The sequence below is a fragment of the Crocodylus siamensis genome, chromosome 1 (assembly GCF_052110815.1).
Source record: "Crocodylus siamensis isolate JL-2025a chromosome 1, ASM5211081v1, whole genome shotgun sequence".
Classification (NCBI taxonomy): domain Eukaryota; kingdom Metazoa; phylum Chordata; order Crocodylia; family Crocodylidae; genus Crocodylus; species Crocodylus siamensis.
Window position 1 is genome coordinate 37,206,839 of NC_143395.1, and position 22,102 is coordinate 37,228,940.

At 42.0% G+C, this 22,102-nt stretch overlaps 1 protein-coding gene across 1 annotated transcript in view; it reads left to right on the forward strand.

The window, feature by feature from the left end:
• Positions 1–22,102, forward strand: part of DLGAP2 (DLG associated protein 2) — an 803,365-nt gene that overhangs the window by 668,717 nt on the left and 112,546 nt on the right. The window contains exon 7 of the mRNA XM_090033149.1: positions 6,754–6,965. Coding sequence (XP_089889275.1) covers positions 6,754–6,965 — 212 coding nt within the window. The remainder of the gene's footprint in view (positions 1–6,753; positions 6,966–22,102) is intronic.

A 22,102-nucleotide genomic window follows, 5' to 3' on the forward strand; every position in this document is an offset into this window, starting at 1 on the left:
AGCCAGCAATGCCATGCCCACCCGAGCTCCATGCTCTTGCCACTCCTCTGGGCATGGGCTCTGTGAAGCTTCTCCCTTTGCCACCAGCCCCAGCCCCATCCTCTGCCCTCCTGCTCACGTGCAGCTCCCCCTTCCCCACCACTTCCCTACCTGGTTCCTGGAGTATGCAGGATGCCAGGGAAGATGAGCAGGTCTCCCAGCAGCTGCAGCAGTAGCGGCAGCAGTCCTGCCCACAAGTCATGTGCTAGCTGGGCTAGGCCCTTCTGCCCACGAGGGTGGGAACAAGGCATGAGGGCTGGGTGAGGTACAATTAATTGATGGGCACCCACAGGCCAAATGGTATTGCCTGGCAGGCTGAAATTGGCTCACGGGTCATATTTTGCTCACCCCTGGTCTAAATGTAACCCTAACTTTACCCTTAGATTTTCATAAAGATTCAGCTGGTGATTATAGTTTTTGTATATTTTGAAAGCTCTAAATCTAATATAGAGTCCCCAGAGGAGAACTCTTGCTCAATAAAAAGAGGTTATTCAATTGAAAAAAAAGTTTTTGGTACCTAGAGCAAGACTTATACACCATTTAGTAGCCCAAGTCCCAAACAAGAGTGGCCTAAGGTCCCTTGGCACTTCCAGGTTTAACTTTCAAATTTTCTGGACAGCTAGAATTCTGCTGCAGCAGATCCCATAACTGGTATAGCAGAAGCAGAGATTGGTTTGCGTGATTCCTAAACCCAATCCAGAACTAAGCATCCCTATGTCTAAGTCCACGGAGGGGCCAGATCTGATAGGTGTCCTTGGAGCATGCCTAACATATGAGAGGATAATTCACAAAAGGCATTACAGTCACTGCTTTCTTGTAAAACAGCTGCTTGAGAAAGCAGTGCTATCGTCTCTGCACATCTTTTATATAATAGTCTAGCAGCTACCACATTCACCAAAGAAGTGTTTCTCAGTTCTGTTTAGCCTGAGGTTGTTCATACCCAAATCCCCCATGTCCTGGAGAATGCCCATATCAACTCACTTTAGGGAAGGCTTGGGACAGGGCATTTCTCACCTCTTCTGTTAAAACTGACCTACTGGGCAGAAAAGATTTTAAATTTGCCCTAAGCTGAAGAAAGGGGAGGAGGTGTCCTGAATTTCCAGAACTTGTATGCATTTTAGCCAACAACTGCTTGATGTAAAATGCATAAACAGCTCTGGGAACAGGAACCAGAAGTAAGTTCTTTCTCTTCTCAGGTGAGTGTCCCAAGCATAGGTCATGCTGCTCCTTGCTTTTGCTCTCTCACCCAGTGAATCTTTAATTATTCCATGAAAAATAGAATGGTTTCAGAAGGAGGGGCAGAGAATACTTCCACCTCAAATACCACGTGAAACTAACCTGAGTCTCACACTTCCCAAGCAAATTCTGTAGAGTTATAAAAAGGAGCTACCACAACCCCTCTGGCAGCCATGTTTTGACAACAAAGAGTGAACCCTGCTTAATTCTTTGAAAGGATGGTTGTAAGCACCCACTTTCAGCCAATTCAGGGCAGTAGGTTCTCTGCAGATACAGGTGCCTTTCTGTAGGCCGGGAAGGGTTAGGTTCGCAAAGGAACAGGGTTTCAAGCATACAGCTGTCCTCACAATTTCTTATTTGGCTGAATCTAGGCAGCCCACCAGAGACTACTAGCTATTTTAATCCCAATGTATAAAATGCTTGTTCAGACAGAGTTCTGGATTCTATTCCAGGGACCAGGGAGCCTAAAAGTTACTAAGTTAAATTTTAGTCACCTACCTCCTTTTACTGAATCCAGCTCTAAGTGATTAAAGCGATAGAGCTATTAACCCAACGTTCCTCCAGTTCCCTTTCTTCTTCCCACCACAGCAGTAGAGCACAGAATTTATTAAAAACTTATCATTTTTCATAGCTGTTATAACCAAATCAGAAACAGATGACAAATTAAATGAAAAGATCTGGACCTTGCCAGCTCATTGTTCTTTCGAAGGAAAATTCATGTGGTAATATGCAGTTTAATTCCTTTGTGTATAAAAACTGCAGATACAAGGATTTATGTTAACATCTAGAACAGGAAGAAAGCTTTTTCAGAAATTATAAATATCAGCACTCATCACTATATGCAAGTAGGTAATTAGGGTAATTATTCCCAATTAGCAGCTGCAAACCCTGCAGATGGGAATTTCAGGGACTGGTAACTATTGTAAAAGGAATTTTTGCAAGCTGTAATGCTGCTTCCATGTTTTGCAGTACAAACATTTAATACACCTTATAAAATCTATAACAGGATGTGGTTAGTATTCTAAATATCCTAGGGAAAGAGAAATACTTTTGTGGAGTATAATGGGCTTTTCTGTGTTGTTATTCTGTCCCTCTTGCCAGCTGAGGTTAACTGAATTCTGAAGACTTTTTCAGGGATTCAGTCTCTTGCGATTGCATCAAGACCTGAATCCTGAACTTGAACTAAAATTGAAATTGAATTCTGCTCTGTTTTTAAGCTGTGAAGGCAGGGAAAAGATTCTGCTTATTTCAGTGTACCTGGAATCCTGGGAGTAAATCTGTAATCCCACTGAAACTGTTTTTCCTTGTGCCTGGCTCATTCTGCTCAGACCTGAAGAAGAATGTCTTGCAATTGAAAGCTTGTCTAACTATATCCCAACTGCCTTGTTGGTCCAATAAAAGCTATCACTCTAGGAAATCCTTCCCTCTTGCATTTATATCACAAGGCAGTCTACCAAAACTTCAGAAACCCATACTATGATTTGCTAATTGCAAAAGGGTTGGTGGTTTCTTCTTCCTTCTAATGGCTCATGGATCTTCCAAGTTTTTTGAGAACTAGATTGCAGATCAGTTTCCTTCAGTTATCTTGGTTTTTGGTTGCCAGATGCTCATATAAAAAAACCTACCACTTTTAGTTTACCTGAGTGCTCTTCAGGTTACATTTCAAGTATGATTTCAGTCTTTCCCTTTTTTATCCTTTTTGTGAGTTCAGCAGTCTAACCAAAGTAACCTATATCAGAGAAAGAAACTATAAATATCTAATTAGCCAAACAAGGATACATTACGTGGCTGTGTTGAAAGTTATGTCAAGAAGAGCTATTTACCACTGTGCTAAGCTTTAACTTTCTGGCTTTACTATAAAAACGCAAAATTTAAACATTCATAACTTTACAGCTAAGGCTTGAACTTTGAGTCACAAATGAGAAGCTCAAACTAAGCATGTTTTAACCAGTTTAGCTTTTAGTTATTTAAACACAATTTCACATCAGAATGGATGGGAAAGGAAACTGAAAAATGTCTGAATTGATTTTGCTCAAACTTTTAAAACTTATTTTTGAGCTAAAGTAAAGCACAGATAGTTATTAAATTGCAAAACTTAGCATGAAAATCAAAATTGGCCCCTGATAAAGGAAACAGAGAAATAAAGTATTGGATTACCCATTGTATAAAAGTAACCAGAATATTTTTTTCATTACTTGAACCTTGTTCAAGGCCATAGTAGAATCCGAGCACTACAGACAAAATAAAACGTATGAATACATTTGCGTGATATCAGCAAGTTTGTCCAAATGCAATAGCCTGATCCCTTAGCAGTGTAACTCTGTCATTCAGAATTTGGCAAGTACTTCTAGTTATATGTGATAAAATTTAAGAAAGAGTGTTTATTTTGCTCATGTTAAGGATCTCCATCTGTTACAAGTCACACTGCATGCAGATATTTTTTAGGTGTCAGAGAATCTCAGAAATTCTCTCTCATGGAGAACTTCCTTAAATATGTGGTTCTGAAAGAAAAAAAAAGAATGATTTCTCACTTCTAGAGGTCTCAAGCCCTAGAAAAATGATCACCTTTCCCTTTCAACCTATACTCCAAATCCAAAACAGAATAACAGGAAGGTTTTTCTCTTTGGCACTTCATTTTCTCCTTTTTCAGAATACTTATCCTATCACTGTATCTTTTCTTTCCTTTCTTTCAGTGCTTGTGTTTCCACTTCTTTTTTTTTTCAGGCTTTTAAAATACCTAAGAACATATTTCCCTCTAAAATAATTTATCTGTCTTTCAATGTGTTTTCTTTTGTGACTCATCCTTTCTCTCAGGATCTCCCTATGTTTACTTTAACCCCCTGCTTCCTTTAGTCCAGCATCTCCATACTTCTTATCTCGCTTTGCTTCTCACTTGTGAAGCTTCTCCCTTGGCATTTCCCTTCTCCCTGGACCCTCTTTGGATGGAGTGCATAGCATAAATCCTGTACACACTGACAGAGTTGGCAGTGACTGCATTTTGGATGAGAAGCGGTTGATAGCTAGATATGTTACTGACTTTATGCAGCAGAAGAAAAGCCTATTGTGGGTGGGTCTGTTGAGTTTACTAGATTCCTTGGGCGCATGCAGACATTCAGGGAGGTTAGATCACATTAAAATGACCACCCAATCTAACCTAGTTTGCCCGGGTGTGGACCTTACACAAGTTAGGTCAATCTAAGTGTGAACTGTACAGAAGTTCAGAATAGTTAGATCTGTCTAAAAAAGGCCAATCTAATCTAAGCATCACTACCTCTGAGGTGTAGTCAATTTTGATTAGATTGGCTATTTTTAGACTGCTCTAACTGTCCTGAACTTCTGTACAGTTTCCAGTGCAGTCTCAGGTCTGAGAAAGCCTAGCCACTAGCCCCAGCTCTGCACTTTCCCTACCTCCTCCCTGGAACCAAACTATTTTTAGCTACTCTGCCCTTACCTCCACCCTCACATGGACAGCCTCCCTCCCCATGGATCAGCCAGCCCTCCTTCAAGCTCACCAAACTCATCAGTGCCAGGCAAGTAAATTCGGGTGGTGGGGTGGGCAGAATGAGGGACTTAGTTTGCAAGGGGTGAGGGGCGTTGTTTGTCTGGGGGTGGGAGAGATCAGGGTCTAAAAATAGACCCTGGCCCTAGAGGGTGAGGGACAGCCCCCATGGACCCTGCAAGCCTCTTGGATTCCACCAGCTCCCTGCCCAGTCCTCCTCACAGACTCTGCTTGCCCCTTGTAATCCCCCTGCAGACCTTGCCTTCACCCCAGTCCCCTCCCTACCTCAGAGCCTGATGCCTACCCAAGTCTGCCCCCACTCCCTGCCGCTAGGTCCCCCATCCCAACTTACCTTAGATTGGATGGCCTTAGATTGAGCTAACATCCCCCTACCCTCCCTGAATGTTGGGACACATCCTTTGTCCCTTTGTATCAGGCTTAAATGTGTTCAGGATGAGACTCTTGACTAGACCTTTCAACTTTGTAATCTCCATTATGTGTTCATTATTATTCTGCTTTATAGGATATTTGTGAATATTTTAGTTAGTCTATATTATATGTGAAGTCATTATGCTGATAAAGCACTTGATGCTCCAAGATTCTGAGTTCTGATTGTTATCAAGCAAAGTACCTAGGCTTTAACTATGTGATACATATTAACTGTCTTCAATGGCACTGCCTACATGCTTCAAGCCAAAGGTATCTTCAAGTGCTTAGCTGGAATGAGGCCAGGTCAAAGAAATAATTTGTAACATAGCTAGAGTCAAGGATAGGGTTTATGTTTTATACAGGTTTCCCTGCATATAATCTTGAGTTGAAAGTGTCTCTGCTTCAAATCCCAAGTTGCTTTAGGTAGAGATGTTGTATTACTGAATTACCAGACAACTTTGTGTTGTGTACCAATGATTATGGATCTGTTAGGTATGAATTGTCTAATAACTAAACAGTTATAAAACTGCCTGAACTGTATGTATTAAAAGTTATTTGAGTACATTCTTGGATAGGCATGATGAGGATATGTTGCAGTCTCCATACATTTTTTCTTATACTTTAAAAAAAAAATTCTGAAAATGTGCATACTTTTTACCTGTTTTACAAGAATTTCAGTTACAGGTGGCATTAGTTCTGACTCAGTTCTATCAATTTGTATAAAAATATACAGCTTTCCATAATTTACATCTAGTATATTTTATTATTTTAATGGTTTATTTCCAAAAGCCCAATATGATAATAACTGATAAAATATTCAAAAGTGATTGACCCTCAGTGGGCACATCCAGATGTGCATGGATGTTTGTTTCCCCAGGGGCAAGAAGCAGTGGCGCACCTTGCCCCACTGCTAGTTGTTTCCATGTACCGCCCATGCCATGCATGCTTTGGCACACAGCAGATTACCCTGGGTGGGGTAGGGGAGGCTGGGGCCAGCACTGTGCTGGCCCCAGCAGCCTCAGATGGGGTCCTGGAGACCTCCCAGAGCTGCAGAAGTGGTGGTTCTGCCATGCAGAGCCTGGCCAGCAGCCACAGTGCAGCACCAGGCAGCCCAGCACTGCTTCCAAGTACAAAAAAGCCTCTGTGTGTGCTGCTCCACCTTTTTTCTTCCACAGGTTTTTTGACCCCTAGATAGCCCACAGAAAAAAAATCAGAGCAGCGCACCATGGGCAGCACTCCCTTGCAGCACAGAAAATATCTAAATGTGCAGTATGTGGCACTGCCAATGTGTTTGCAGCACCACAAACCACACAGCCACATTTGTCTGGATGTGACCAATGCATCCTGGGCTCTTCAGTACTTTAATTAAAAATGGATTTAAGATTCTAAGTCACTTATTAGGAACTCATAAATATTTCCAAATAGATTTGTGCCTCAGGGAAAAAACGTAAATGACTTATTTCTGTAATGTGAGAAAAATCAAAGGAAAGTATTTTAAAATATGACAGAATCCATTCATATGTTGTGTATGTTGTGATGTACTGTACCAGGTGCCTCAAGATGAATGGGGAGGATACCCCACTGGTGGTAAAGATGAGGAGATCCCCTGCAGGAGAATGAGAAGTGGAAGCTACATAAAAGCCATGGGAGATGAAGAAAGTGGAGATTCTGACACTAGCCCTAAGACATCACCAAAGGTAGCAGCCAGGCCAGAGTCATTATTAAAATCCATTGGACAGAGACCACTTGGAGATCACCAAAAGTAAGTTTCATTGAACCTTATAGATTATGCTTCTAAAAGCTGCAGTGGCTCAGGTTGTTTTTTTCTTTTGCATCCTCTCCAAACCAACCAATATCTACAGAAAAAATGCAAAACTATAATTAAAAAGTAGATTTGGAAATACTCTTGCCATTTCATTCTAAAGAGCTGTAGAGATACTAATGGCTAATGGATGAAAAATTGCTTTCTTCCTCCATCAGTATAATGAATCTGCTATTTTTAGAAGAGTTCACTTTTTTATTAAGAAAATATATCAATCTTTGTTTGGAAACTAAAAATTCAAATATCACTGGTGATAGAGATATGTATTTTAAAGAATAATTATTTTTGTTGTCATCCCCCATATTTTAAAGTGATTACAACACCATTTCCTATGACAGAGGAATGACACTACACAAAAAATGCATATGTCTGTATATAGAAGTATCATATACAAGGCACCTGTCATATTCTGTTAGTTACAAGATGCTTTCCCGTATATCAGTTACACTGTATCATACTCCTGTAAAATTGTAAATATATTTTTTAGCATGAATAATGGTTCCAATATGGCCGATAAAATAATGCATATTTAAAATGTATAAATATGCATTTACATATTTACATAACTTTACAATTCTATTAGACTTGTAATTTACTTTGCTTTTCTTTTAAAGTATCATTAAAGGAAAAAAGTATATCTAAGAATTAAATTTTCTAAATTTTCTGCTATCAACATCTATTCATGTAATTTGGTATTGCTCACAGATTAGAAAATTGGCAGTCAGTGTTTGAGAGAAATGCACAAAGAATTTTTTTGCTGATAGTTTGCCTAGTTTGCCACTAGCTATGCTGTGGATAATACTTGGAGATAGAACCAGAAGAACAGCAGCAGTAAAATCTGTCCGGCTTCACTAAATTGAACTCTGTAATTAACCAGTTAAAAGAAAAATACCTTTAGCAATGCTTATGGAAAATTAGAAACATCTATGTTATTTTGTATGATTAGTATGTGAGTGCCTAATTGCCTATGTTTACTTGATATGGATTTAAATGGGAAGGTAACACAGAGGCCAGAATCAGGGACGTCCTTTCAACACAATCGCCGTTAGATATGAAGGGACAATTCTTCAGCCCAACTCTAACACAAGCTCATTTTTGTATGAATTAAGAGGGAAAGCCAAAGAGAGTGGTCCATCATATTGGTCCACCATTATGTCAGTGATCTCAAACATAATAGGGTTAACCCAGACATAATAAGGTTAACAGAAACTTGGTGGGATTCATCCCATGACTGGGCAGTTTGCATTAGGGGCTATAGGCTTTACAGGAGGGATAGAGAAGGAAGGAAAGGCAGGGCTGTGGTGCTCTATGTCAAGGAGCAATACATATCCTCTGCCAGAAAAATGGGGTCAGAGGAGGGGCAAGCTGAAGGGCACTGGGTCAAGATACAAGGGGGCGGTGTGGAGAGGGATTTAACGGTGGGGGTCTACTATAGACCCCCCAACCAAGGGGAGGAGCTGGACCTGGAATTTTCGAGCCAGCTTGCAGAGGCACTTAAGGCAAGGGATGTAGTTGTCATGGGTGACTTCAGTTACCCGGACATCTGCTGGGAAGAACAGTCAGCCAGGTCGGACCATTCCAGGCAGTTCCTGGCCAAGATACAGGACCTCTACTTAATTCAGGAGGTGCACAGTCCCACCAGAGGAAATGCCCTGTGGACCTGGTGCTGGCCACAGGCGATGACCTGGTAAGGGGCCTCCAGGTCCTTGACCATCTGGGTGATAGCAATCATCGCTTGCTGGAGTTTACCATCCAGCAGAGGGTGTCAAGAGCCAGCAACAAGGGGTGACCATCCCAACAAAAAGCAAGGGGGGCAGGAGTGCCTGAAAGCCACCCTGGCTCACCAAGGGCATCCGGGAATGCCTGATCGCCAAAAAGGTGACATACACCCAGTGGAAGGGAGGTGCTATCTCTAAAGAGGAGTATACCTCCTCTGCTCGGGCCTGTAGGGGGGCTGTCAGGAAAGCTAAGGCAGACATAGAGCTAGGACTTGCATCCAAAATCAAAGATAACAAAAAGTCCTTTTTCAAATATATAGGGAGGATGAAGGAAGCACCAGGAAATGTGGGGCCCCTGCAAGATCCTCTGGGCAATCTGGTGGTTGCACCAGAGGAGAAAGCAGACCTCTTTAACCAATTCTTCACCTTTGTTTTCTTGAGCAGGGACCGGGACTTCCCAACCGTGATGCAAGACGGACTCGAGGTTGGGGACCTCAGGTTGGGGAGGACCGGGTTAGAGAGCTTCTGGAGGGGCTGGGTGTGTTCAAATCAGCAGGTCCAGATGCTCTCCATCCCAGGGTGTTGAGGGAGCTAGCTGGGGTTATTGCAGGGCCCTTGGCACAGCTTTATGAGCGCTCGTGGTGCTCAGGCCAGGTGATTGAAAGGTAACCAACGTGGTCCATATCTTTAAAAAGGGAGGAGGGAGGACCCAGGCAACTATAGGTCCGTCAGTCTTACCGCAATTCTAGGGAAACTCTTTGAGAAGATCATCATGGAGCACATCTGTGGTGCACCGGCCTAAGAGATGATGCTCAAGGGCAACCAGCACGGTTTCATTAGGGGGAGGTCATGTCAGACCAACCTGATTGCCTTTTATGATGTGGTCACAAAAGCCTTGGATGCAGGTGTTGCTGTGGATGTAGTCCTTCTGGACTTCAGCAAGGCCTTTGACATCGTCTCCCACCCCATCCTCATTAAGAAATTGGGTGACTGTGGTATTGATGCCTACACAGTCAGATGGATTGCAGATTGGCTGAAGGGTTGCACTCAGAGGGTGGTGGTGGATGGGTCATATTCAGCCTGGGGAGAAGTGGGCAGCGGAGTCCCACAGGGCTCGGTCCTTGGGCCTGTGCTATTCAATCTCTTTATCAGCGATTTGGATGACGGGGTGAAAAGCACCCTGTTTAAATTTGCTGATGATACCAAAATTTGGGGTGAGGTGAGCACACTAGTAGGGAGGGAAGGATTGCAGCAAGATCTGGATAGGTTACAGGGGTGGGATAGCAAAAACAGGATGCGCTTCAACACTGACAAGTGCAGGGTGCTGCACTTGGGCAGTAGTAACCAGCAGCACACTTATAAGATGGGAAACTCCCTTCTTGAGAGCACGGAGGCAGAAAGGGATCTTGGAGTCATTCTTGACTCCAAGATGAACATGGGCCGACAATGTGAGGTCACGGTTGGCAGGGCTAACCGCACCTTGTTGTGCATCCACAGGTGCATCTCTAGCAGGGCCAAGGAGGTGATCCTCCCCCTCTATGCAACATTGGTCAGGCCACAGCTGGAGTACTGTGTCCAGTTCTGTGCACCCCACTTCAGGAGGGATGTGGACAACATTGAGAGGGTTCAGAGGAGGGCCACCCAAATGATCCAGGGACTACAGGGCACACCCTACAATGAGAGACTGCGGGACCTGAACCTGTTCAGCCTTCACAAGAGAAGGCTGAGGGGGGACATGGTGGCAGTCTATAAACTCACTAGGGGGGACCAGAAGGGTTTGGGAGAGACCTTGTTTCCCCTAGCACCCCCTGGCATAACAAGGAATAACGGCCACAAGTTGTTGGAGAGTAGGTTTAGATTAGACATCCATAAGAACTACTTCACGGTCAGGGCGGCTAGGATCTGGAACCAACTTCCAAGAGAAGTGGTGCTGGCTCCTACCCTGGGGGTCTGTAAGACGAGGCTTGATGCCTACCTAGCTAGGATCATTTGAGCCCAGTTTTTTTTCTCCTGCCCTGGCAGGGGGTCGGACTTGAAGATCTATAAGGTCCCTTCCAACCCTACTTCTATGGTTCTATGATTCTACGATCAGTAGCACGGAAACATGTTGCATGTTGACACAAACTGATAGGGGGCCATAGGCATACAAACAAGTTACTGCAAGTTAAAAGGGGTGGCTGTATATCATGCATTACATGCAGTGTTATAATTGCCTTTGTGCAATTTCATATCCTACTGTATGTGGAAACTAAAGCTCAGTAACTTGCTGCTCCTAGAATGAGCAGCTGATATGCACCAAAACTGTATCCCCTTGCAATATATCCTTTGAATAAATATTTAAAGCAGACTGCTGTTCTAGTGCTACAGCTATCACCTGGGCCTGTTTGTGATTCCCCAGAATTCTATGGCAGTGTCACCACTGAAATCAAACTAGGAAAGGAGGAGGCCCCTAATAACATCATAGAATATTATTAAAGATTCAATTAAAAATTAAAGATTCTAGTAATCAATGGTTTGATGTCTAGCTGGCAGCTGGTATCAAGTGGAGTGCTCCAGGAGTCGATCCTGGGGCCGGTCTTGTTCAATATCTTCATCAAGGACCTGGGAAATGGTATGGGATGAACCCTCAGCAAAGACACCTGTTCTGGCTGCTCAGTTATCTGGCATATTTTGTTATCCTGCACTCTCCATTCCCCATGGGTGCTGGATAACAAAGTTTTTATTGTATGAGCCAACAGTGTGCTCTTGTTACAAAGAAGGCTAATGGCATACTGGACTGCATTGATAGCAGTGTTGCCAGCAGATCAAAAGAAGTTATTCTTCCTCTCTATTCAGCACTGGTGAGGCCACATCTGGAGTAGTGTGTCCAGTTTTTGCCCCTCCCACTATACAAAGGATGTGGACAAATTGGATAGAGTCCAGCAGAGGGCAACAAAAATATTTAGGGGGCTGTGGCACTTAATTTCTAAGGACAGGCAGAGGGAACTGGGCTTATTTAGTCTGGAGAAAAGAATGAGAGAGGATTTAATAGCAGCTTTCAACTACATGAAATGTAGTTACAAAGAAGATGGAGCTAAGACTGTTCTCAACGATGACAGATGAGAGAACAAGGAGCAATGGTCTCAAGTTGCAGCAAGGGAAGTTTAGGTTAGATATTAGGAAAAACTTTCTTGCTAGAAGGGTAGCAAAGCACAAGTTATCCAGCAAAGTTGTGGAGTTTCCATCCTTGAAGTTTTTAAGACCTGGGAAGACAAAGCCTTGGCTGGGATGATCTGTTTGCAAATGGCCCTGCTCTGAGCAGGGTTGGACTAGATGACCTCTTTAGCTGTGGACAGACATTCAAAAAGCGTGAGTCTGAATTGATTAAACATAGCATTTTAATTTAACCTGCCTAGGCTAAATCACTTTGTAACTGTACAGACATCTCCTCTGGACTGAAAAAATACCAGCACATGCCTGCAGTGGCTCAGGCTAGAAGCTGGAGGGTGCTAGAGAAGCCCAACCTCCCCTTCCACAGGCCCAGGCAGGATGCTGTGATTAGGGAGGGGTTCCCCCATTCCTTGATAACAAAGCATTTATCAGCTCTGTTATCAGCATTTAGCACCCCATCAGAAAATAAAGTCTCTCTCATTAATTTAAGCTCTGCTTAAGCAGCTTTTCCCAGAGGAAGGAATGCAGGGACATTGCCAACTGAGCTGTTGATTAGTTTCAAAAAGCCCTAAGCGGACACTGTTCTATCTGCCTTAAACAGCATTAGCTAGCATACCACATGCTGGCTGCAGCCCATGCTGTGGCAGAGAGGAGGAAAGGATCTCTGCTTAAGTAGTGAGTAGTGAGAGGGTGAGGAAGGAGAGGAGCACAGGGAAGCCAGCAAGTCTTGCTGTGCCTGCAAGTCTCTGCCGGAGCTGTAGCCAGGGAGCAGAGGGCAGGGGCCAGCACTGCTGTGGAGCAGAGAGCCCCACCTAGCCCAGAGAGCATGCCAGGATGCTGGGGGAGTTTGATTTAACTTAAACCAGCAAAGGGTCTGGGACAGACATTGCAGAAACCAGTTTGACCCAAATCAGTTAAGTCCGATACTACATTCAACCAGGTTTATCTCAAACCAGTTGAAGCCATATGCAAACTGGTTTATGTGCACTGAGGCTAGGGACAGACATTCAAAAAGCCTGACCCTGAACTGATTCAATCTTTGCAGGTTAGTTTAACCTGGCTAGGCTGAACTGCTTGGTAACTGGACAGACATTCTATCTGGACTGCAGAAATTCAGGCACATGCCTGCAGTGGCTCAAGCAAGATGCCAGAGGGCATTAGAACAGCCCTCCCTTCTCTTCTTCAGGGAGCTGAGCTGAAGGGGACATGGCCAAGCCTCAGCGGGACCTCTGATTAGGGAGGCTTTTCCCTGCTGGCTGCTCAAGGCATGGGAATGTTGTCAGCCCCTAGCCCTGGGCTAGCACTCTGAGGCAAGGCAGGGTGGGTGCAATGCATACATCTGTTGATGATACAGAGCTTTTCAGTCTCCCTCCTTGCTTCCTCAGACTGTCTGCAGCAAACTGACAGGCAAGCAAGCCAACCCGGGGGAGGAGGCTGATAACAGTCTTTATCACCCAATTAGCAAAACAATGGCCTCTCTCCTATTACTTCAAACTTCGTAAACAGCTTACCAGGCTGACCTGTTAATTAGCTCCAAAAGTCCTGTTCTGTCTGCCAGCCTGTCCCAATGAAATTGGAGGCTCACACGAAACACCTCTCCACATTAGCTAGCACACCACATGCCTAAGGTCCCTGGGGCTGGGGTCCATTCTGTGGGCAAAAGGAGGGAGTGGGAGATGTCCTGCTTGAACAGTGAGGGGGGATTCGGACAGGGGGAAGCCATGCAGACCCTGCTGTGTCTGCAGTCTCTACCAGAGCCTTATATAGTATCAGCTAGCATACCACATGCTGGCTATGATCTGTGCTGTGGGAGAAAGGAGGAAGAGATCCCTACTTAAGCAGTAAGTGGCAAAAGGGAGGAGGGCACGGGGAAGTCAGCAGACCCTGCTGTGCCTGCAAATCTCAGCCAGGGAGAAGATGGGAGGGGCCAGCTCTGCTGTTGGGTAGAAACACACACACCCCCACAGCCTAGAAACCACACTGGGATACTGGGGGACTCTGATTTATCTTAAACCAGCAAGAGATCTGGGACAGACATTGCATAAACCGGTTTTAGCCAAATCAGTTCAGTCTGAAAATGGCTGAAACTGGTTTGAGATAAACCTGGTTGAATGTGGTATCAATTTGGTGTGTGTGTACTGAACATCTGTTCTGATACAGGTTTAAACCAGTTTCTGATCACTTAAACTGGTTTATGTGTAATGTCTGTGCCTAGCCCTGAGGTCCCTTTCCACCCTGATTTTCTATGATTCAGTTGTGGATCAAGCTATGAGCCAGGGTTATATGTAGTTGCACTGTGCCAGGAACAGACTAGGAACCAGCTTGTTACTAACAGCCACCTTCTAATTTCTAATTCTTCCTTTGCAATGACTGGCAGAACTTATCCAACACAGATTCTTTCTTTTGGTAAATGATTTCAGGTGTATTCATTGGCTATTGGCCTGTCCACCAGGTGGAGAAGACTCACACAAAGGAATAAAAGGAATACATACACGTCCTTATCCTGTTGTGCAGTTGTGTAATATTGGCTCAGGTCTGAGATCTGAAAAAGCACTCAGGTCTTTGACTCAACACTAATATTCTTGCAGTAACAAATGTAGAATTATTGCAGTGGTGTAACAAATGTTCATTGTTAATAAATTACTATATCTGTATGTATATTGGCTTAATAGTTTCAGAAGACTCTGTTTGGAGTTATACCGTATCCTGAATGTAGAAAAATAAAACATTAGCTTGTAGCTCAGCTTCAACAAAGCTTGAAACTGTATGCACCTAACTAAAATTAATTTCATCAGCCACCTGTGCTGAGGGATGAAGTGCTTAGAATTTAGCTGATTTTTACCTTTTTTCTTATCTGATTAAAATAAGCCATCTGTATTTGGTTGTTCTGAATTGTTAGAAATCTAAATGACAGATGCATATAATTTACAACAAGTTATTTTATTTAGCAACATGTTGCTGGTCAAATAGCATTTTTACTGTAAACTTTTAAGAGTATCTGACTTAGTGAAAATTTTAATGGAGAAATTGTTTCTTTTTTAAGACAAAGAAGTCATTTCTAGTAAGAAAGTCTTCTCCCCCTAATGGCTTTTGATCCAAATGAAAGTTCTGAGTGGGCACGTCTACATGTTCATACATGAGCTGTAATTATGGCACATTTAGTACCTGTAATAATAGGTACCATAATCAACGTGCCAAAATCAGCACTACTGCACATTAGGGCAGATGAATGGGGGTGTTGTTTGTGATACTACTGTGTATTAGACTAAATCTACTGTGTATTAACACATTAGCATGGGCTTTGCCCACCACACTAATGCACAGTAGAATCAGCCTTCTGCCCATTAAGCATCTGTGTAGACGCGTCCAGTAAAAAGTAAGTACAAGATCAGGTTAGTACCATTTCAGGGTGATATTTAGGTGCTTAAAGGGGAAGATGGCATTTAGTGGTGGTTTCAAATGCTGACATGTCCTTATATACCTTTAAAAATCTGACTCGATGGGCATGCCTATAGTGCCTCCATGCTATGCATGGGAATAATTCTGTGAAACCACTCACCCCATGCGTGCCTGCTTCATGTGTGCCAGATCCCACAAATGAGATGTGGCTGCTTTATAAAAGCCATGAGGATGCAGCTAACACCACTCTTGGCCTCTGTTTACAAGTATACTTTTAGCATAGACCCAGGCTACTCTGACAAGGGTACTTTGCCTCACTACCAGGGTTTAGTAGAGGCTGGGGTGTGCTTCATGGAGCCACTCCTGAGCTCAGCATGGTGGAAGGATAGACAAAGCATTGTTCCTTAAACTCTCTCTTTGCTTGCTATTGTACTTCAAAAATTAAAACGAGGGTAGTGCAAGTCCCACTATTGTAAATCCAAATGGCTGACTTCCTGGTATACTTTGTTATTATAATAAACGTAGATTTGAGAGATATATAGCATAATAAAATATGCAGTGATGGAAGCAGAAGCAGATTCATGTATCTATCACAGTTTGAGTTTGTTGCTTCTTGGAATCATGCCTGTACTCACATTTGCTGTAGAAATTGTCTTGACTATTTGTAATCAGAATAGGGAAACAAATCAACATTTTTAGTTTTATAGTTGCATATATCCTGTATCAAATATAGACTTTGAGGTAAAGCACAAACCTTTTTATTTCACCCTGTTGTTTACAGGTGGAGTATAATATCATTATGGATTTGGGTTAAGCCTCACAGAAGCCAGGAAGTATAAAAAGCTGCCTTTCTTTCAGGAGAAATCTAAAAAGCCATTGAGCAATTTTATTGAATTCATACCTGAAATATAGGAGCCTTTGCTCAAAATACGCTGAGAGTATAAACTGAATCGTGTGGCTCAAAATAATGTTATTATTATCTAATAAGCAATAGAGGAGCCTGGGGGTGACTGGACCAGAGCAGTATCTCCATATATCTGACAGAAGCAGCCAAAAAACAGAGAAGTTGAGAGAGACAGTAGTGAGAAAACACTAGTGACAGCCACCAGAAGTACATGTAGCACAATTCTAAGGAAAAAAACCAGAAGAGAGCCTTATGGAGTAAGTATGTCTGGAAAGAGGTTTGAAACTAGCAGCAAAAAAATGCATTCTGATGTTTGATTTCACCTTTATTCAGGGAATCAGGACTTTGTGCCAACTTATAAATGCACGGATTGAATCAATGCAATATCAAGCTCTAGTATCAGTTTCTCCTAACAGGAAGGTTGTGTAGTGTTCTGAAAATGGCTAACTGCTTATGAAAAAAGGAGTAATAATAGCATTTAACCCAGAGTTATAACATTTGCTCTTTTCTGGTCATATTGTTAACAGTCATGCAGACAGATAACAGTAGAATTATAATAGTAACAATATGCTGTGTAATTTTTCCTCATTTCTCTAACAGACTTTACTGTAGATCGTACATCTACGTTGAATATATCTCTGATATGTGGTAGTATTTCACCAGTAAATGGTATAGCATTACGAAAAATGGTTCATATATCTAACATAAAATAATCACAGTCACTGAAGCTATTATAATCTTGCCTGACAAGATTAGATTCTACCTAATCTCCTCAACAAGCTTCTGTCCCTGTGGCATGTCTAGGTAACGAAATGCAGTGCCATTCAGAAATGTTAACTCTACCTCTAAACAGGAGATAATTTTCTGGAAGATCATATAGCAGCATTGGCACAGCATTTCCTCCTAGCTAATCAGCCCTGTTGAGAAAAAAGCCCAAGGGAAGCACCACACTAACACTGCTTCTAGTACCCAAGCTATCTCATTCAGAGCTTGGATATTTCTGCATGGCATTGCACTGTGCTGCGTAGGTATACCCTTGGACTCAGTTGGGAATATAGCACTGCATGGCATGTAAAATAAGAAAATAAAAACAAAATATTGGAACTGCTTGTCCAGTTATCCTGCCTCGGACAGTGGCTGAAGCCAGATGCTTCAGTGACGGTGGAAATTGTGGCAAGTTTAGGTATATTGTCCTTCTGATGGAATACTGCTTGACATGCAGAAACTAAAAGGGCTCATCATACTCCTGTGATGGTTCGGGGTTGTGCTAAAAAGTTTCTGGAATACTTCCTTGCTATATAAATTAATGCAATATTTCACTGCAACCCTTTGCAACAGGTTGCTGATACACCCATTCATTTTTAAGTTTAACACTTCATTTAAAAAAATGTTTTCTATATGTATTTCAGAGATGGAGAGGGTGGTATTGAGGGAATATTTTCAGTAGAGGAGATGAGAAGAAAAATTAATGGGTAGAAAAACCATGTTCATCTTTTATTTGCTTTTTTTATTAATCTTTGCTTTTTTTCTCATCCTCCTGACTGTAAAAACCCAGTTCCACACTTCATTAACAGCTTTCCAAGGCTCTGAGCTGAACTAGTAGCCTGCTCAGAGTCTCTGAGGGGTGAAATTGGAGGTTTACTGAGAGCAGTTTGATGGCTAATTACAAAATGTTATCAAAGTAATAGGGCAATCATTAAACCAATGCCATGGTGGCAGAATTGTCAACTACAGTCAAGAGAATAGTGTTTGCTCCTGAGCAATGAAAGACACTTTGTTCTTCCAAAGTCTGTTTGCTCTTCACTGGCATGCACTCCAAACCCAATGCATTGAATGATAGTAGAGGCTACCATTACTTTGGCTGTGGCCTGAATACAAGGCCACTGGATTGGGGTGGAGATGGGAATGTTAATAGGGAAGGGGAATGAGGGATCTTCAAGCTCTGACAGGAGTGTAGAGATTTGAACAGATAGGACAGACATATTGGAAAGAGGTAGTTCAGCCTGTAGTATGCTGTAGCAAGAATGAGTTACAAAGGTCAGAGTTACAACCATGAATTTATAGGTTCTGATGAAAATGTGTGTTGTTTTTTAACACTGAGGTGCCGCTTCACTCCTGAACTCATCTAGTGTCTTACTTTTACTTCCCATTTGAAAAGCTAGATCAAGAGGTAAGGTTTTTTTTGTTTTGTGTTTTTTGTTTTGGTTTTCTTTCTGAGTAAGCTCCTAAAATAAAAGGTTTAAAAAATATTTCCTGCTTCAGGCAAGAATTTGGAAAAAGATATTTTTAGTTTGTGAAATAGAAAACAGCTCTATTTTCCTGATGTAACTTTTATTTCATTTTTAAAAGTTACATGGAGTCATCACCGGTCTCCATAGTCTGGGTCCCTTATTCAATAAAGCACTTATGGCTAAAGTCCAACTCACTCTAATTAAACTTAAGTGGGTGCTTAAAGTCCTTTGCTGAATACAGAGGGATTTAGCCCATATTTAACTCTTTTGCAAGCCAGGGCCTATTGGATATCTATGGGTATGTATCTTGTGGGGAAAATTAAACAAAAAGGCAAGAAAGAAGTGGCTTCTTAAAGAAAACCATAATGGGTAACAATTTCCAAAGGACTATATATCTACAAAATGACTTAGCCATGTCTGACAATGGCTCAGCTCAGCACCTTCCTCCCCCTCCCCCCACTCCCACCTAACTCCTTTGAGGCCTAAAGTACCTGCATATCTTAATTTATGTTATGGGCATGCATAAAACTATCTAAGCCCTGATGGTGCCAACAGCTCAGTGCCTAACCCCAGGGAGAATACTCATACTAGGATGAGAATACCTATTAGATTGAGTGTTTCTTATAAACAAAGGGCCAGTGAGAAATAGAGCTGTTTTACATCCCCATTCTGCCAGATCTGAAGCACAGCCTTGTACCAGATCTCCCACATGCAAGCAAGTGTTCAAATCCCCAAACTATTAGCTTTTCTAGAATGATGCCCTTTTACCTTTTACCTCTTGTTGGAGTCATTTCACGTAAGTCATTAAATATTTATATAGGCAGGGGAGATTGATTAATAGCCTAGTGGCTGGGGCACTCATGGGAGCTGAGAGAGTCATGTCCAATCTGCTGTACCAATGAACAGAGGAGCAGCATATCAATTTGAAAACAAGCCTCCCCCTACTTCATCATGGCTAGGGATCTACTGAACTCGAGGCAGCTGCCAGCCAATTTCACAAGCCATTTTCATGGGCAGAGTGTGGCATTCCCCCCATGCCTCTGATTGGCCAAGGGGCCCTGGTGGCTTATTGGCTGTGAGTGCTGTCCATCATGCAGTCCCACCCCCCACCCCCACTGCCAATTGGTGGCAAAGGGCAGTGCCATATGGTAGAGAGCCATCACCATCAATCAGCAGGAAGGGGCAGGAGCAGCAGCCAGAGGGAACCAGTATTTTATTTTGAGTAAGTTTTTTTTTTCAGGGAGCCTGCTCTTTTTTGTGGAGCCCATGCCTTTTCATGGAGCTTGCCTGAAACCTCAATTTCAGCATTTCTTATCCACTGATTTAAGTAGGTCCTTGCTTCCCATGTTTAGGAACCTAACTGCCCAGAATGAAAAACAACCAAAGGTTGTTTCAGGGTACTTGTAGTTGAGGATTCCACATGGTATCCAGGCACCTAAGAGGTAGGTGTCACAGTTCTCAAGTCCCTTTGTGAATCTAGTCTCAAGGTGATTTAAAAGCATAACCAACATTTAAGAGGAATTTGGGAGACCAAATTCAATAAAAGTCAATAGGACTTTCAAGGCTACAGAGTTATCTAGATGCTTTTCAAATTTGTCTCCCCAACTTCTATAGGCCATTGTTTCAGGGAGCAAAGAATTAAGCAAGGGAAAGCATCAAAAACAGTAGTGAGTTCATACATACGGTTAGTAGTATTACCATTTAAAGATGTTAATGAGAACAAAACTAAATTATGCTTAAAATTATTTTGTAAAATGTTTGCATCCTAGGTCCTTCACCATATGTCACAGGCTAGCTGGCCACTGTGAGTGTATCAATTTGGTTGCAGTCTGACTGGGTGCTGCAACAGTATCAGCCACTGGGCTGTTTAGTTTGGGATCAAGGAGGCAGAGTTAGGAGTGAAGCAAATAGGATTTTCACCTATAACAGTAAAGATAAATTTTACTTATAGCAGCAAAATAGCAACAAAAATATGTTTAAACAGCAAAATATGGTTTACACCTATAACAGTTAATAAAAAGGTTAAGCTAATAAACAGACAATATAACAATACAAGTTAAAAATTGGCAGTGATAATAAAAACAGACAGACAAATTGACAAAGAGTTCCCACTTGGTTGGCAACTTATCAATAGTCCCTCAGTGCCAGGCACACATCAAGTTGATCCAGTGAAGTCAGGTGTCCCCGATCCATGCTGTCGGAGGGAACACCAGGGAATGCCCCTCAGTCAGGATCTGGTCCTTGCTCACACAGGGAGCCTGGAGTCCAGGCTTGGAACAGCAATGACCACGCTGTTCCGTCCTTTCTACTGGTCACCTGACGTGTGTGTTCCTTTATATCCTGTCCTGTGCTAATCTGTTGGCTTTAGAGCCACTCACAATCTTACCCTACAGCCTATGGGGTTAAAAGGTGTTAGAAATTATTATAGTAAGTTACTACCTAAACTTGGGTTTACCCAATAAGCAAATCATACCACATCACTTTGTAGTCTAAGATTAGCATTTTCCCCCGCCTAAGTTCAACCCACTTGGAATTTTTTGAATGTGTTAATTATACCTTGTTGTCAGGTTTGCCAATTTTACTGACTTTTAAGCAAAAATTGTTAGATCAGCTAAAATCTGCAGTTTTGTTTTCTAGTTCCGCTTCTTGGGGCCCATGTTAGTCTTATGATTGGTACAGACAGTTAATTTTAACATTATGGTTATGCTTCTGACAGACAGGATACGTCTGCGGGAAACAATCTTGCAAGCTTTGCCTTAGCTAATATTAACTATATGCCATTACCAGATGCTTTCAAGAAACAAATCTTTTTTTGATATAAGTTGCTCATTAACCCCTTTGGTTCTGGCCATCACAACCATAACAGTCAGTTATTAAATCATCTTTGGTCATTGTTCCTGTGGCTCTAGCATTCTAGAATTAAGAAAGCATTACATTTCACTGAAACAGAAAGGACCTTATTTTTCCTTTTAGTGATTATTAGAAATTTCACAGGGAGAGGAATGGTAATCTCTGCCCTTCTCCTAATTCATTCTTATTCTAATAAATCAATCATTCAATATCTAAGATGACATTTTTTTAAAAATGAAAGGGAAGGGAAATACGTAGCATTTTTAATTGAATTTGGCCCAGAATCTAATTTCTATCACATTCATACTAAAAAAAAATCTATTATAGTTTGGCAAAGCTTAGAAAGTAAATTTTCTACTATAGATAAATTAACTGCAGTATGCCAAGGGACCTAAAATAACAACTCTACCTTTAGGGAGAGTCAAACTTAGTATCTATAGTCTATAGCAATTAAATTGGTACATAACATGCCCCCATGCAGACCCCAATTTACTTCAGTAGGGCTACACAAAGTCACTATCTGGCTTTCAGCTGCTACAGAATGGCACTTCTAGCTAAACCCAATTATTAGATCCAGGTTGATGAGTGGTTGTATATATATCCAAAGTCAAAGTTAAGATAGATACGAGGTAAAGAATGAATGTGCATTCAAATGCAAATCTCTCAGCAAAATAGGTTTTGATAACTACTGGAAAATTGCTAATGCCATCTGCTTGTTAACTGCCATCCTGTTCTCTTGAAAATTTTATCCTTTCTGTTACTGAAAGATGTTTCTGCATCTCACATAATGACAACCCAACTAAGATGGTTATATGTCCCCTAATA